General features: G+C 47.6%; 1 protein-coding gene across 1 annotated transcript in view; it reads right to left on the bottom strand.

Moving 5' to 3' along the window:
• The window catches only part of DRC3 (dynein regulatory complex subunit 3), a gene marked incomplete at its 5' end in the record, with an annotated part of 34184 nt that overhangs the window by 11766 nt on the left and 4485 nt on the right, over positions 1–17933 (bottom strand). Inside the window, 6 exons of the mRNA XM_080924646.1 lie at positions 3334–3510; positions 5324–5434; positions 6015–6134; positions 9715–9861; positions 15533–15699; positions 17333–17449. Coding sequence (XP_080780772.1) covers positions 3334–3510; positions 5324–5434; positions 6015–6134; positions 9715–9861; positions 15533–15699; positions 17333–17449 — 839 coding nt within the window. The remainder of the gene's footprint in view (positions 1–3333; positions 3511–5323; positions 5435–6014; positions 6135–9714; positions 9862–15532; positions 15700–17332; positions 17450–17933) is intronic.

The following is a 17933-nucleotide window of genomic DNA, read 5'->3' as shown; positions in this document are numbered from 1 at the left end:
AGCACATCTGATGTGTTATGTGGGTTTGGAGGACTGAACTTAGGTTGTCGGGCTTTCAATCAAGGCCAGTGCCTTTTACCTGCTGAGCCATCCCCACCCTTTGACTAGGTTTCTGTGGAAAAAGCAGGCCCGTAATGTTCCTTAGTGCTTCAGAAAGACCTGCAACTTAGAATGAATCAAGAGTTCTGGGCTGGGAAGACAGCTCAAAGGGTAAAAGCATTTGCTGCACAAACCTGACAACTTAAATTTGAGCCCTGGAGTCCATGGTGTAAGGAGCCAACTGACTTCTGAAAGTTGTTCTTTGATGCTGTAGCATGCATGCATGCACTAGTAACACATGGAAACACATGGAAACACACACACACACAAACACTGATAGATAAACATTTTAAAAGTAATTCTCATTTTTGTGTCTAATTCTCATGGTAGCAATGGCTTACAATCTCAGCTTCTTGGAGATGAAGGCCAGAGGATCCCAAGCTCAAGGCTATCCTTACAATTAGTAAGACTTGTTTCAAGATTAAGCAAAACAGTCTCTGATGCCTAAAACTGTCTCATTTTTAGGACAATGGCTTTGTTAGGCCTTAGTGATCTATAGCCACCCCCCTCCCCTGATTCTCCTACCACATAGGCTCCCCTCCAGCGGTTTCTCGTCTACACTGTCCTCTATAAAAGATATACCTCTTCTCATAGCAAATGTCTTCAAGCCACCCACCTCACCCCACTTCTGCTCTGGTTTGTCTAATGAGCAAGTGGAGCCTGGTACCACTTCCCTTGCCCTGCCCCAAAAGTGGCACCAGGAAATAACGTAGAGAGGCAGAGTTGGGCTAAATTTATCCCCAAAGTGAATGACAATGAGTTCTTCCTCACCATCACTTCCAGGAGAAATGCCTAGGTCAGCTTTGGGGGAAGAGAATGTGTGTTTCCCTCCACTTACCCAGAGCATCAGAAGTGACGCTCGATGCATCAAATTCACTACAACTGGCCATCTTCCTTCCCCGAGATAAGTCCACTGCCTGTAAGTCTTTATAAAGGTTCAGATCCCAACTTTACATTTTGACCATTGCCTCCCGTTCCAAGACTGTAAAGGTTCTTGAGGATGATTCTCATTATACACTGCCCCCGTTTCCCTACTGTTCCAGCTCTTCTCATTCCCGATCTCTTTTTGGTGTTCTTTGTTTTGAGACAGAAACTTCCTGTGTCTTAGGCTGATCTGGAATTACTATGTAGGCCATGCTGGCCTCGGCTCACATCAGGCCTCTTGCTACACCATGCACCATCACACCCACCTCCTCCTAATCTTTTAAATGGATCGGGAATGTTCTAGACTGTATGTCTTTGGGATGGGTATGTCCATTCTCACTCTAAGAGTCTGGGCTGAGCTTTACCAGAGCTACATGAGTATGGTAAAGTCTAGGCCTTTGCCTGCACACGCACACTACTATCTGCACAGTCACGAAGGACTTAGTACTCATTGTCTTCAGTTACCCCAGGAAAGGACTCTGCGATGTGGTAGGGAGGGTAATGCTTAAGGGTCATACACTCAAGAACATGATACGTGGACGTCCTCCTTCAACATCCTTTCCCATGGTTCTTCCGAGTTCCAGTGTTCAGGTAACTCTCCCAGCTTGAGCACCAGTGATAACACAGGAAAGAATAGAAACTGAGAGATCAGGAGAGTGGTTTGGGCCAGAGAAGATACTAGTGAGATCAGAAATGACAAGCAACCATCCAAATGGCGTATCACACCTAACTGCGACACGGGGTGTGTTTGTCTCTCCGTGGTAGGCAAGCATTCTACAACATCCCTGGTCTTCTTTCATTAATAAATTAATTTTTGAGATAGGGTCTCATTATGCAGTCCTAGATGCCCCAGAATTTACTATGTAGACCAGGCTAATCTGAAGCTAACAGCGATCCACTTGCTTCGGCCTCTCAAGTGCTGAGATTAAAGATGCAAGACTTCCATCACTCTTGGCTCTTCTTTTTATTTGGAGACAGGGTCTCACTAAGTTGCCCAGGTTGGCCTTGAATTTACAGTCTTCCTTCCTCAGATTCCCAGCGTAGCTGGGATTATATGCTTACTCCACCAGGCTCAGCTAGAACTGTCTGTTTCTTGACATTACATAGTCATTTCTTTGAGGGATGACTCTCATCTTGACACCATATTTTGCGTATCATTGTAGCTTCTGTGCCTCCTTTAGTATCTAGCGGCACTGAGTAAATACATGGTGAGTGGAAGTTCCCATCTTAAATTACCCAGGAGGACACGGAGTTCTTCCTAAATGCTGTTCTATAGCAGCTATCAAAGTGAGTTTAACCATTGCCTGGCATGTTAGCCAATATCTAACCTTACCCATCATATTTCTCAGTGTGATCAGATAGCTCTGAACATTAAATAAAGAATATGAAAAAAGAATAAAAAGGGATGAGGGTGTTGTTGAGTGGTGAAGTACTTGACTAGTAAATGGGAGGTCCGGGCTCCATCTCTAGTACCAAACACCACGAACACTAAGAACACCACCTGTTTTGTAAATAATTCCACCTAGGCCAGGCAGAGTTGAATCTATGGTCCAGTTATTGGAGAGGCTGAGGAAGTGAGATCGCTCAACTCCAGGAATCTGATATGATCCTGGGCAATACTGTGGGACTATCTCTCAAAGAGCATTACTATTATTACTTAAAATTTTAAAGTTAATTTTAAAATAGCAGTGGAGGCACGTTTGCCTTTAATCAAAACTGGCCCGTTCTACTTGGCTGGACCCTGAACATTGGGTCTTCAAGCTTGCTGCTTGCTCTGCTAGGACAAGGGTCCCGGGAATCTCTACAGTTTCCCCGCCCTTCTCTGGGAGGGTGTCTTTCCAGAGCTCTAGGACATCCCTGGCCACTTTGCCCACTCAGGTAAGGAAGGTTTCAGCCTAGGGCTGAGCACCTTACAAGGCGGAAGCTAAGGACTGGGAGCGTGTATCACAATCCTAGCATGCCAGGGCCAGGCAGAGTGGGTCTTATAAATGTCTGCTGAATGAATGGATGAATGAATGAATGAATGAATGAACCAAAGAAAGCCTAGGGTGTTATCACTATCATTGTTGTAGTACTGGTATGGATATTACTTCTGCTAGCGCCGAAATGATGAGATGGGGGACCTTGAATCTTAGGGGTATCTGATGTGATGGAGAGTCTCTGTGCTAGCTCGGTGGAGCTGTGTGTGGTGCCTTTTGGTGAAGTTGTGATCCTTGGCACATGGACATAGACTCTAGGCCTCAGGGGCCACCAGAGGACATGGACATTGCAGCCCTTCCTGGTACCCTGGCATAAGACAAGGGAACTTACCAGCAGATGCTGTTCCTCAAACTTGGCAATCTTGAGCTTGCCCTGGTCCTGGTTTTCCTGGATGGCCTCCTGTATGCACTCATTGAAGGTGTTTAATTCTACCTTTCTCTTTTCTTGCTGATTTAGGCCATACTCAAAAATGTTCAGGCAGATGATGACAAATTTGTCCTTGTAGGTAAGTGGCTGTCAAGGAAGCTTGGGGCTCAAGGTCAGGCTACCAGGATGGTGGCAAATATGTTGACAGTTGCTTGCAGAACATGTCATGGAAACACTGTGGAGGCTACAAGTGGTCCTTTTGACAGAAGAAGAAACTGAGGAGCCAGGGAACCAGGGTTCGCAGTTTGGAGCATTGGTGGTCATGGCATCTCTACCTGTAGCCTAAGGAACTCAGGAACAGGGTAAAGGTCTTAGAAGAGACTTCCAGAGGACTTGGGGAACAGGGAAGACCCAGAAGCAGTCTGCTAAGGGCAGTGAGTTAGAGTACTTTTTTCTTTTCTGTCTCTGATGTGGCACCCAGAAGGGCCTTCTAGGAGGAGTCTGGTCTGTGGCTCATTGGAACCAAGAGAGTAACGAGGTAGTTTAGGTTCAAGTTATGGCTCTGATGCTGCTTCTGGGACCCACCTTAGCAAATGACCTCTCTGGGCCTCAGTACCCTTACCTCAAACAAAGGACATGGAAGAAGCCACCACAACGAGTCCTCTGGAGGGTGGGTGGGGTGACATACACTTTTAATTCCAGAACTCATGGGGGTAGAAACAGGGGACCTCTGTGAGTAAGTTTCAAGTTAGCTAGTGCCATAACAGTGAGACCTTATCTCAAACAAACAAACAAACAAACAAACAAAAACAAGCAAAAAAAAAAAAAGTCCTTGGAAAGAGTCCTAGGGTTCAGGCAGGCAAAAACTATAGGATCTTGGGGATCTTGTGGGAACGTGTTCAGGATATCGGATGCCTTTCCACAAATCCCTCAGCATCACAGAGCTTATGTCAAGAGCATAGGTTCGTGAGGAAGAGAGGTGGCCAGCAAGGAGAAGCCCTGTCTCACTCTCCTCACAGTGTCTGGGTTCTGGGTAGATACCCACTGAGAAAGTTTCAATGCAGCCCCTGAGGTCTGGACTCTGCCTTTAGGAGCTCACCAAAGCTGGCCAAGGAGCTGGGAGGGCCATGGATGGAGGTTCTAACCTGGGAGCTGTGTGTGGCAGGAGCCATCACAGGGTCAGGCAGGCAGGAAGAGGACCTATGAGACAGGAAATGGACCAGCCGTACCATGACTGCTGCTGGCACCATGGCATTACACAATGAAAGTAACCTTTCAGTCCTGGGGAATCTTCTTCATCTTTCTCACGTTGCAATTCTATTTTCACGTCTTATTCCCAAACAGCACTTCTTTTATTGGAGATTGGTCTTTGTATTTTTTCTAGAGGCTAACACCAGTGTTGGCAGCCCCACAGACCAATCTGGGACTGGGCTGTCTCAATTCTCAGCCCTCAGTTACCCCCCCAGTCCTCCCCCATCTCCTGCTTATCACTGACAAACATAGTTTGGTTGTCAGGACCACTGCCACTATGCACAAGTGCTGACTGTTTCCTCCTTGGGCTCTGACCCTTAGGCCCCACAGATGAATGATCCTGTACAAACTGCTTAACCTCTGGGGTCACTAATGGCAGCCATCTGGTGGGACTGCTTAAGGGGATGTGGCCCAAGAGCAGTAATGTAGCCAGTGAAGATCTTTGACACAGAAACACATTCTCTACTGCCTCAGAAAACCCAGCTTGCCAGGTACGGCAGACCCAGCCAGCATCTGTCACTAATGTGCCTTTGGAAATCTAGAGGGCACGGTTCCACAAAGCCCAACCACCCTGACTGAAAGGGCCTTTTACATACATGTAGCCAGGAGACTTAACCACGAGGTCTCACATGAATGATGGGAAAACTGAGGTACAGAGTAGAAAGAACTTGCCCGAGGTAAGCTGGTCTCAGAAAGGATATGCTTCAAGGAGCTCACCAACACCAGGCAGGTAGGACAGCTTTTTGCCCTCCACGTCCTCGGAATACATGCTGTTGAACAGGAATGGGCCATTCAGGTACTCGACAAACGCCATCTGTGGATTCAAATAGCCAGACATGGTGACCCAGAGCCAGGCTTCTGTGAGGACTGAGGTAACCAAGAATTCTTCAGGGGGACAGTGCACATGAGCTACAGCCCTCCCTCCCAGGAAGGCAAGTGTGAGGGTGTTCCAGGCACAGAGGGGACATTCATAAAGGTACAGAAAATACAGGTTGTTTTCAAGAAGTGACCGGCAGCTCTGTGTCGCTCCATAGGGGCCTGGGTTGATAGTAGGGAGGCCAGCAAGGCATGGCCACACTGAGGACCCGGGAGAACTGAAGGCCAAACGGTTACTGCACGGGATGGGAAACAGCCTGAGGGTCTTAAGTAAAGGAGCCACTGGAACCAAGTGGTTTGAGGATAATCTCTAGGGAACAGAGACTGGGCTGAAATGGAGTGGCTTCTGGAGACTTTGAATGGCACTGAGCACGGCGGGGAGTACTGACAGCTCCTGTGGCTGCTTTGCACATTTTAGGATCCTGGGAATCCTGTGGATCATTGTTTTATATGACCAGAGCACTCCATGGTACTTGTGTGTCCAGGCCGGGCCAGACTAGCAGCTGTCTGTGTGGTACCTTGTGTTCCGCCAGCTTCTCCTGCTTGGCCTTCTGCTCCTCCAGCCGGGCCTGCATCTGTGCCTCCCGGTGCTTCAGCTCATCAATGCTGTACTGATGTTTCATCTTCGCCATCTCTCTCTTACCCAGGAACAGGAATGGTATGGTTACCAGAGGATAACTGGTCCCTCTAGCCACATCCCCTAAGCATGGTCAATGTGTTGGAGGGTAGGTTTTGCAAAAGCTTGGAAAGGCAGAGGCCCTGGAGATGAGAAAACCTAATTATTCCCAGGCAACCTAAGCCTAGGGGAATCACGGAATTGGAGGTATCCCGAGAGCCTGAAAGTGTCCCTTGCATGCTGTAGGAAGCAGTGGGGGCTACCCCTTCCTGAGTTCTATAGCACCAGTATAAGATCAGGCAGCTCTTAGGAGGAGAAGCCCTTGGTCCTGTGAAGGCTTGTTTCCCCAGTGTAGAGGAATGTCAGGGTAATGAGGTGGGAGTGGGAGCATCCTCATGGAAACGAGGGGAGGAAGAGGGAGCCTGGGAGAAGGGGATAACTTTTGAAGTGTAAATACATAAAATATTTAAAAAAAAAAAAAAAAAAACTCAGGCAGTGCAGTTGTGGGGAGGTCCAGTGCCTGCTTGGCAGAGTTCAGCTTTCCTGGACTTTTACTCATTCTTTATTGTGAATCACAGAAGGACATGTAGGTCATGTGTGTTACTGCCCTTGATGGGAATTTCTGAGTATTCAGGAGACCATGTCTGAACACAGGTCTTGGTACTGCAGATGCTAGGCTGACCTGTGATTCCCCCCTCCCCAGTGCTGGGAATATAACAAAAGACTTCACATATGCTAGGGTGAGTTCTAAGCTCTGAGCCACACCCTAGCTTCTGTCCTGTTCTTTTTAAAAAACCATAATACACCTAAGCTTTTGAGCCCATTTTTTTTTTCAAATTAACACCTAAATCTCAACTTCTTAAGTTGCAGTCTCATATTCATATTGGATGAAGTAACTGAATGTGGCGACCATACACACACACACACACACACACACACACACACACACACACACACACACACACACACCATACACATGAATGACAATTAAAGCTTTCTGAACATACAATGACCAAAATCTCATTTAAAATCAAGTGTAAGATGAACCCCAGGTGTTTCTGGCTTTGCTTATCCATGCTGCACTGTATGACGTCACTTTAGCCTTGGTTCCGAGTAGGAAACATGCACACAACTGCCATCCACCATCCCATGCTCTGTGTGCACACAACTGCCATCCACCACACCCTGTGTGCACACAACTGCCATCCACCACACCCTGTATGCACACAACTGCCATCCACCACACCCTGTGTGCACACAACTGCCATCCACTATCCCATGCTCTATATACACACAACTGCCATCCACCACACCCTGTGTGCACACAGCTGCCATCTACCACACCCTGTGTGCACACAGCTGCCATCCACCATCCCATGCTCTGTGTACACACAACTGCCATCCACCACACCCTGTGTGCACACGACTGCCATCCACCATGCTGCCAGATACTCCTACTGCTTAGACTGGAAATGGTGCTGTTTTCTGTACATACAAAGTTTCCTGCTTTTATAGAAACAAAACAAAGACTTTATTTTCCAACCATCATTCTTTGCCATATAAGTACCATTGGCATAATTTTTTATTGCATAGTTAAGGTGTTTGGTTTTAAAAAATGCTTTTTGAGTTGCTAAAGAGTTTCATGAAATTAATTTTGACTTGGGATTAGGACAGAACTTAAGATTTTATTATTATTTTATATATGTATGTATATATATATATATATATATATATATATATATATATATATATATGATGTATATGTGTGTGTAGGAGCATGCACCAATGATTTCTCTCCTTCCAGTCTTATGTAGATTCTGGGGCTTGAACTCAAGTCTCCAGGTTTATATAGCATTGGATTCACTGAACTATTTTGCTGAGCCCTCAACAATTTCTCAAATGGCTCTAAACATAATTCTGCCATTTTATACTATGTATTTATTTCACATAGTTCTTATCATTGAGAATCAAAATATTAATCAACTCTTAAAACCATTGAAGAGTCTCTGCATCTTGCAGTTTATATATCTAACCAAGATTTAATGTTTGTTTAAGACAGGATCTCTCTGCATAGCTTTGGCTGGCCTCATGATACAGACTCATGATACAACCCAGGCTGCTCTCAAACTCACAGAAATCTGCCTGCTTCTGCCTCCTGAGTGCTGGGATTAAAGTCACCCGATCTTCACTTTTTTAACATTCCATTTATTGTGTGTATGAATGTCTTGCCTGTATGTATGCATGTGTACCATATGTGTGTCTGGTGCCTGTGGAGGTCAGAAGAGAGTGTCAGAGCCCCTGAAACTGGAAAGGAATTCAGGTATAGATGGTTATGAGCTGCCATGTGTGTGCTGGGACCTGAATCCAGGTCTTCTTCAAGAGCAAGTGCTCTTAACCACTGAATCACTTCTCTAGCCCTGTCCCCAATAATATTTAATTTAAACAACTGAGATGTGTTTATTTTTATTTTATGTGTCTGGATCCTGCATGTATGTCTGTGAAACCATATACATACAGTGACTCTAGATTTACCAAGATTAAATTCTTATGTAAAATAAACAACTACCTTTATCTTATTAGTATGCAAATGTGCTTTTGTTTATGTGTGTGTGTGTGTGTGTGTGTGTGTCTCTGTGTGTGTGTGTTGAGGAGTGGGTTATGCGTGGTATGAGTCCTCTTATTTCTGTGAACAGCACGAGACTGGACTTTGGAAACCAGTTTGTCCCTCAGAGCATGGCTCTCTGTATAGGCTGCAGAGACATTAGGACTAGTCATCCACTGTCCAGATAGCCTTTCCTGGGTACCCCCAGAATCCATCAATGTGTCAAATATAGGTTCCTATTTATTAGCAAAAGCACCAACTTCCTGTGAGAAGAGCCAGGCAGCTTTGAAGCCTCTGGGTTTCCAGGCACCTGACACAGAAAGACTTCCTAGTCTTGCTACTAAAGGCCTCACACATTGCATGCACAGAGGGAGCAGCAGGAGACAGGGACTCACTTATGGCAAGAGAGAAGGACAGAGGCAGGAAGTAGAGAAGAAACACACACACACACACACACACACACACACACACACACACACACACACACACTAGCTGGCCCAGCATGGGGCTGAAAGACCAATTTCCAGGAGCCAACTCCAAGATTAACTGTAACTGACCTGGAGACTCTTGGTGAGTTGCTTCCCTTGGTTGCCAGCTTATGTATACTTCCAGAAGGGTGGGGATGACAGCAGGGACCCTCCCAGCTTGGAGTGACAACCCTCAGGGAATTGCTATGGAATTCCTTCTAGGCTCATACAAGCTTTGGTTGAGTCAGGCCCTGCCACCAGCTAATAGATCATGACAATTTACTGTTCACCTTCTTTTACTCTCTCCTAGAATCTTCACCTGGAAAACAGACACTAGCTGTTGTTGGCCCTGGGGTGTTGTGTAGAAGGGGCCCAGGTCTGGAAACCTATAGGAAATAAGTCTCGGGAAGCCATTGCTGGAGTGGCTGTGCATAGGAGGGGAAATGGCTCAGCCAGGAAAATGTTCTCTTAGCCACGGATAGGAAGAACTTCTGTCTCATGATTCCCACTGGGAACAGGGCTGGGACACTTACAACCTGCTCATCAACGCGCCGGAAGTCCAGGTACACAAGGTCGGGAAGATAGGCATAGACGAACATCTTGTACTCCTCTGCCTCAGAAACGGGATTCCCAGAGAGACTGAGTGTTCGCAGGCACGGGAACCGGCGCAGGTAGATGATCTGGGGAGCAGGAAGCAGAGGTGCTTGCTTTTCTTGCTGCCACAGAACTGGAACCACATACAACAGCGTTCCCTCTTTATACCCTTCCTGAGTCCACAACCTGGCCAGGGCACCTTCTGTACAGATAGGTGAGAGTTTGTGGCTTCTGGGCCAGACTTCAGTCCTGAGAGTGGCCGCAAGCTTTCAGAAGAATCCCGAGTGCTTAAATCCCAGCTGTGGGATTTAGGACAGATGGTCAGTCTAGTGTATGAGCCTTGACTTCCTCCTCTATAAAATGGGCAGAATGACATGGAGTGTCATCAGTGTCATAAAGGCTAAATAAAATAAGCTATAAAAAGCAGCCGCATGCACGGCAGCCCCTGGACGAGTGGCCATTTAGAATAAGGTGACATTTGGACAGTAAAACCGCATGAAGGTCCCAAGTCTCCTGTTAAATGGAGCTGGACTGCTGGCTCATCTTTCATTCACTGGACAACAGCAAGCAGAGCATCTCACTGGGTGCTATTGATTCTTTCTATGCTTCAGGTTTAGTAAAATGGAGAAATCAACCACTTGGCTGCATGACAGCATCATCAGAACACAGACACTGCATTGTGCACGAGACAGGAAACATTTCCCATGGCCTTCGTATCAGCTCCTGCCTCCAGATTCCTGCCTTGAGTTCCTGCCCTGACTTCCTTTGATGATGGACTATGATGTGGAAGTGTAAGCAACTTTCTCCCTAAGTTGCTTTCGGTCATGGTGTTTTATTACAGCAATAGAAACCCTGACTAATGGGCTGGAGAGATGGCTCGGCGGTTAAGAGCACTGACTGCTCTTCCAGGGATCCTGAGTTCAATTCCCAGCAACCACATGGTGGCTCACAACCATCTGTAATGGGATCCGATGCCCTCTCCTGGTGTGTTTAAGGACAGCTACAGTGCACCCATACACATAAAATAAGTAATAATTCTAAAACAGAAAGAAAGAAAGAAAGAAAGAAAGAAAGAAAGAAAGAAAGAAAGAAAGAAAGAAAAAGAAACCCTCATTAAGACAACATCCATGGGAAAGCAGGGAGGGCCCACATTCCACGAAGCCAAAGTCCCTGAGGCAGCAGAGGGCTTGGCACAGCCACCTACAGCACTCAGCCAAGGTTGCTGCAGAGTAGTAGGGAGGGGTCAGGAGGAAGGACAGGAGCTATGCCTGGGAGACAGAACCAGAGGCTGTTTCCTGGAAGACCACATAGGCTTTCAGCAAGAATTTTAATGTGCTCTAAGAACAGCATAAGCCAGTGGACTCTTGTTTATGGAGGAGATCAGCATTTGGTTTATTTTTTAAAAGACTTTTTCCCAAGAGCCCCCTTTATGTTTTTTAGCCACTGAGAGAAAATGTTGCTGAGGAAATGTGTTGTAGCAGGTGAGAGTGAGCAGGCTTCCCCTTCACTGCATGGGGGTGGGTCGGGACTGTGAGCAGTCTCTGCTCACTAGAGAAGGTTGACAAAGATGCACAACGCCCGGTGGTCTCGCAGCCGCACCCCGGGAGTTTACAGATGGGCTGGTGCAGATGTAGAGAGCCCCGTGCTACTGCACCCTGCTCAAGGACACATGTCCTGGATGCAGCCTTGACTGCCACCTTAAAGAACTCAGCTCATATGATGGAGGGCTCCAGCACAGGAGTGGATCCCCCCTCTTCTATGTCAATAATCACGCTACGTGCTGCCTGGAGAAGAGAGGGCTCAGTCGAAGGTGGGTGCAAGGAAGACAGCTGGACCAACGTGTCAGCCACACATGTTTAAAAACTGGATGTCTGGAGGGATGCTCATGGAACTTAGAAAAAGGCTTATGGTTTGGGAAGAAAGAGTAAAACTGAGGCTTCTGTGTTCTGAGTTAGGATTACTTGTCTGTGTGTTTAGTGAAATCAGCAGGTACTAAAATAAACCTAGCAAATAAATAAATCATAAAATAGCAGGCAGTTAGATGTCAAATAAATAGGAAAGACTCAGAGCAAAGATACTTAGCTTTGAAGCCAGTGCCTTAGGAGTGTCAGTCAGGTTTCTCTGGGTCAAGTTACAAAGAAGAATACTGCCTAGTTAGGTGAAGAGCATCCATGGTCCCTAAGGATACTGCCTGGTTAGATGAAGAACATATACAGTCCCTAAGGATACTGCTTGGTTAGGTGAAGAGGCTCCCGGTCCCTAAGGTCTTCAGAATACAACCAAGCCTGGGGATACCTGGCCTAGATAGCTCAGATCTCCTGCAAGTTCTTTTCCATGGGCTTTCTGTCTCTTTCTTTGGAGATGGGCTAGAGGTGCATCTAGAGTATTGGCAATGAGCACCCCATTGGAGAAAACAAGAAGGCTTCATCCTGCCCACACGCTACAGTACAGCATGGCAGAATACTAAAGGCTTTGGTGGGAGTTGGGCATCTTGACAGAGCCTCCGGAGCCTCTCCGGCCTCTTCTGTCCAGGCCCGGGGAAGGCCTCATCTCAGTTAAAATTTCCAGTGTCCAAAGGATGAGATCTGGGGTACAGGACATGCTAAGGTAGAAACTGATGCTAGATGTTCAACAACAGGGTTTGAGGCAAGAAGTGTTAGGTCAGTGCTGTAGCATGGACCTTGCCTGTACAAGTTCCTGGATCACATCCCTAACAGAGCTAAAACACAAATGAATGTTTAAAAAGAGAAAAAACAATAAAGAAAAAGGATAAAAAAATAAAGATAACAAGAACAAAAGGGAGCCGGTGATAGTGGTGCACACCTTTAATTCCAGTACCCAGGAGAAAGACAACAAATGGATCTCTGAGTGTGAGGCCAGCCTGGACTATATAGTGTGAGTTCCAGGATAGCCTGGGCTACATAGAGAAAGGTTGTCTGGAATGAAAAGAAAGGAGGAGAGAGAGAGAGAGAAAGAAAGAGAGGGAGGGAGGGAGGGAGGGAGGGAGGGAGGGAGAGAGAGAGAGAGAGAGAGAGAGAGACAGAGACAGAGACAGAGACAGAGAGAGGAGAAGAAAAACAAAAACCAAAAGGGCTATTTGAGGTTAACTCAGAACCTGAAAATTTCTGAAAGACTATCCTTTCCTGTGTACCTACTATATCTTCCAGCTCCTGCATTAGACGTACAGTACTATAAGTGATCCGGTCTTCACAACAATCCTGAGGTCCTACTATTAATCATACCTTATAAATGTGCAAACACACAAAATTCTAGGTCAATGTCTAGTTCAATGTCGCTGGTAGGCAGCAGCTAACACGGTCTGACTCTGCTAGTCACACCTTCAGGCTTTACTTGCCCCCCCTGCTGGCCAGCACGAGGATTCCTTATCTCACAGAGCAGAGGGTGGACTGGATAATTGGGGCTTGGATTTGGAAAGGGTTCTGGTGAGTTTAAATGCTCTGAACTGTTGCAGATAGCAAACCTCTGAGACCATACGACTTCTGGGGTTTGGCTCTACCAGGTGGACGTCATACAAATAACAAGTCCATGATTGATTTACTTTGCTGGTCACATAAGCTGCCCAGCTGGCCAAGTTCACACTTGACATGGTCTCGGGGTAGGAATAAAGCTTACAATGGCCTAGCAGACTAAAGGGACACTGATAGTGGAGAGGAGACTTCTTTTCTCTTCCCTGTCATATACAAACAAGGATGCTATAGGGACAAGCAGCCCTGAGGAAATGCTAAGGATGGGGGAGCCCAAGAGGTGTAAAGAATTTATATCCCTGAAGTCCTATTGATAAGCTCTCTTCTCTGCTTTGCCATAAAATCACACCACAAGTGCCCTTGTCGGCAGCAGATGCTTCATCTGGGACAGACTTTCCCTGGCAGTACCCCGCCTTGTCATCTTCTGTGTCAGCAAGGTCTTTGTGTCCCCCGAGGTCCACCCACAGGCTGGGAAGGAGCTAATCTGCATGGAGTGACCCTAACTGCTCAGGCATAGAATTGAAGGCCAGGGCTTTAAGAGGGCTCCAGCAATGGGGGAGTCACATCTGGAAGGCGTGCTGGATATTCTTGAAGTAGAATCAAGTCCCCACTACCCAGAGCAGCAATTTCAGCAGCACCCAGCGCTGGCTTTCCCTCTCCCCGCTGGATCACTCAGGTTTCCAGAAGTCACCTCCCAGGTGAATCACTTGCACCTAAGGCCCTGGCTGAGCTTTGCTTCCAGCCAGCCAGAGACCAGTTTTCTGTTTCTTTCAGGCAGCGCCTTTTAGGTGGTACCACCTGATTAGCCATTCACTCGAACCCTCAAGTCTACCCTGAGGAAATGTGGTGCATTTCCTTCCTGTACATAGCTCTGCCCTGGACATGCCAGAGCACAAAGTCTGCATGTTGATGCTTCTCTGGCTGCTGCTGTCTGCAACGTGATCTCAGCTCCCAGGCTGCCTGCACACCCTTGGCTTCCATGCAGGTTTCCCAGGTGCCTCTCTAGCTTCTGATCACATACCTGATACTAAGAAGCATCTCTTTTGGCTGGATGGAAGTCAGTCTCTATCCCTCTGTCTTTGTTTTTGTCTGTCTCTCTCTCTCTCTCCCCTCTGCCTCCTGAGTGCTGTGATCAAAGGCATGCACCATGCACCACCTGTACCCAGCTCACTCTCATATCTTTCAAGGCTCTGGAATCAGGTTGACTTATCATTCCCGACCTTCTCAGCCACAGCAGCCTCTGCATGTTAAGAACCTGCTCCAAGGCTGAGCTCACACCTGTAATCCAGCATTCGCGGGCAGGGGGAGCTGAATGGTCAAGACTTCAAGGTTTAGAATGGAATACCAGATAAGGGAGAAGGAGGGGGAGCAGAAGAGGGGGGGAGGGGAGGAGCGCTTTCAGTTATCACCTCCTCTAGAGCCTGGGCCAGTAGGTTACTGCCCCCTTTCTATTTGACAGGTGAGAAAATTGAGACACAAAAAGCTTGCACCTTACTTGGACTGAGATATTCATGTCTGACGTGCAAAGTGAAGACTGTGTTGCATCTAGAGTTTGGCTTTGAACAGACTTAAATGTGCGCAATAACTTGGTGCCTTGACTCACTCCTGTTCATGTAAGCCACTTGGGTGCATAGTTAGGACCGAAGCCAGGCCAACTGATTAACATATGTGGAAATTGAGTCTTGAAAGGTATTAGACAGCCCTGGGATGGTGGCTAAACTGGAGAAGCTACAGGGTCACCCTTCCCTACCATAGCACTCAGTAATTATTAGTAGAGCCTCAGCTCTATCTCCCTACTATGATGTGTGCTAGGGCAGCCTGTCTCCCAACAACGTCTTCTGTCATACAGACACATTTGGTACCTAGACTCCCCTCCTACCATCCACAGGGATTGCTTCACTGTTTTTGAGATCCTAACTTGCTGTCTGGATGATGTGGGTATGGCTGGTTACCCCCAAAAGAATCATGTGTTACCATCTCTGTCTCACTGAGCATAGGACAAATGCCCTTCATCCAGTAGGTTTGTCATATGCGCATGAGACTCAGAGCAGGTAGAGGACCACAGCTGAGACCATGAAGCCTCGTACCCAGAGATGGGTTTGTTGGATTAAGCATGGTCTTCGAATATGTTCAAAGCCCTTGTAGAATAATTTGGATGCTTGGTCTTTCTAGGAAAAGGGCATACTGTGTATCTACCACTACAGACCTTGGTTTTGGCCCAGCCCGCGGCCCTGTGATATTTGTGGCATGGGTCTCCAGGCCTGGTACTCACATTCATCATGTTGCTAATCTGGTTGTTGCCCAGTGACAGCACCTGCAGCTTCACCAGGGCATCTAGAGAGTCCATCTTGGTGATCCGGTTATTGGACAAGCTCAGATCCTCCAGGTTGACCAGGGTCTCCAGGCCCTCAATGGCCTCGATGTTGTTGAAGGACAAATCTGAAAAAGAGGAGGATTGTCCTGAGACAAAGCCATTGGGCTGCTTAGAGCTCTTGTGGGTGACACTTAGCTGAGGAGCTGGCTCACTGTGGGGATTCTAGGAGCATTAGATGGGCTCTTTCCTAAGGTCCCCTATCTGCCATCTACCCAGTTCTGCCAGCTCCCCTCTGGGAAGTCTCAGCCATGTTGGTTCTGGGATGAAAGCACTGAGGAGCCAGTCTAAAGTGGTGTTCTTGTGGGCTCAGGGGTAGAGTTGTGAGATGGCCTTTCCTTTCTGTTTGTGACATCCTAGCAAGACTGCTTCCCATCTGTAGCATTTCCAGTTTCCAAGTAAGTGTTCCCTGCACGTTCTCTGGCAATGCCTCCAGGTGGTAGTTTGGAATCTTTCTTTTCAATCAGTCAGGACATAGAAGCTTTAGGTCCGGAAGAGGGTAGTGTGGCTACTATTCAAATCTCCCTCTGGGTGAACAGGCAAACGGGTGCCCTTGTAGGACCTATGGCTTTACTCCAAGAGACAAGTTGGCCTGCTGGCTTCTGGGTATTGGGTATTACTTAGAACCTGGGCTGGTGTGGGCAACCGTCCAGATGTTGAGTGACTGATTTCACTTCCTGTAGTGACAGGTGATTCCTAGCCATGAAGATGGACCAGGGACTAGTGTTAATGAATACTAGGGTACAACACAGGGTGCCTGAGCCCTGGTCCCCACAGTCAGACTCTGCTTCTGTCACTGGCAGGCCAGTCAGCCTCCTGGGGCCTCGGGGGCTGCCTCTGGGAAGTGGCTCCTTGACCCTTAGTGGGGTTACTGAGGCCCCTGGTAACAGTGCAAACACATCTGAGTTCTCTTGGGAGACTGAGAATTGATAAAGGTTCCCAGAAGCCTGGCAAATGGAGAAACATGTACTTTGGGATGAGACAGGGACAGGGCTAGCCTAGCCCTGCTGCTGCCTGGCTGTGTTTCTCTGAGCCTTACCTCCCTTCCCATCGACTTGGATAACAACAGCCATTGAACATCTCTTCAGAGGCTAAATAAGGCATCTCAGAGGAGCTCTCAGCTTGTCTCCTTTTGTCCTTTAGATGTTCCCTTGCCCCTCACTAGGCAAGGAGGCACCTAAGAGGTCAAGTTCCCAGTGACCTTGGCAGTGAGGTCAAAGTTCTGGAATCAGAGAGAGATTGGCAAGGGAGCCTGTGGCCCTCACTTAACTTGTTGTTACCTTGACTTATTCCCTGCTGTGATGGGGATGGTGCATGAAACCAGAAAACTCGTACAAAGTGTGGGCAGGCCACAATCAGCACATGGCTGTGGTCTGTGCTCAGTGTAATGCCACCTGTCCACCTGTGCCTATGGGACAGTCTAGGGTTGTCCCTGTGCCCACCAGCCTGAGAGGCTGGCAGGTGGGATGGAATAGTCTGTCTGGTATTCAGAAGCACATCCTTGTCATGCTTAGCCCAGCATAAGCCCCAGGCTTTTAATAGACTGTCGCTTTCTTGCTCCTAACCGACAGAGCATTTCTGCTGTGCCTGGGCTAACGACAGGCGGGTAACAGTGTCACTGCGATTATTCTGCAGGGAGGCGATGGATGTCCTTGGCCGTAGGCCACCGTTAACAAAGGCAGACACAGAGCCAGGCCTTACCCAGCCAGACCAGGTGTGTGAGGTTTTCCAGGCCCTCGATCCGCTCAATGATGTTGTTGTTCAGCTGCAGCTTCTGCAGGTTCTCAAACTGCCAGAGGTTATCTATGCGGAGGATGTCTGAAACAACCAGAGCACCCAGATGTGACCAAGGCTGGAGCTTTGTGGCATTGCCCTGCACGACTGAAGTGCACTCATACAGGGCTATTCAACTCTCTGCCTTCCCCAGAGTACCTGGGGGAGGAGCACCTGAGCGTAAGACCACCAGCACTGTTACTCAGGGCCACTGGGAAGAACCAAAGAGGTCTGATGTGGCAGGGAGTTGCTAAGCAGGTGTCTTAGGAGCTGAACTGGGCCTTCCTGGGGCAGGAGACTCACTCCCACTGCCCTAGGGGCAGGGCTGGAGTTCTTAAGGTCTACCTTGCACACAGACTACAAACAGAGGCCAGCATGGGGGGGAGGGCCACTCAACTGGTTTTACTTTGGGAGGGTCATTGGGTAACATAAAATTTATTAAAAAATTTGCCATCTGTGCCTACAGTTTTTCTTTTCTTTTCTTTCTTTCTTTCTTTCTTTCTTTCTTCCTTCCTTCCTTTCTTTCTTT

The sequence above is a fragment of the Micromys minutus genome (genome assembly GCF_963924665.1).
Source record: "Micromys minutus genome assembly, chromosome: 10".
In the NCBI taxonomy this organism is placed as follows: Eukaryota; Metazoa; Chordata; class Mammalia; order Rodentia; family Muridae; genus Micromys; species Micromys minutus.
This window is presented reverse-complemented; position numbering and strand designations above follow the sequence as displayed.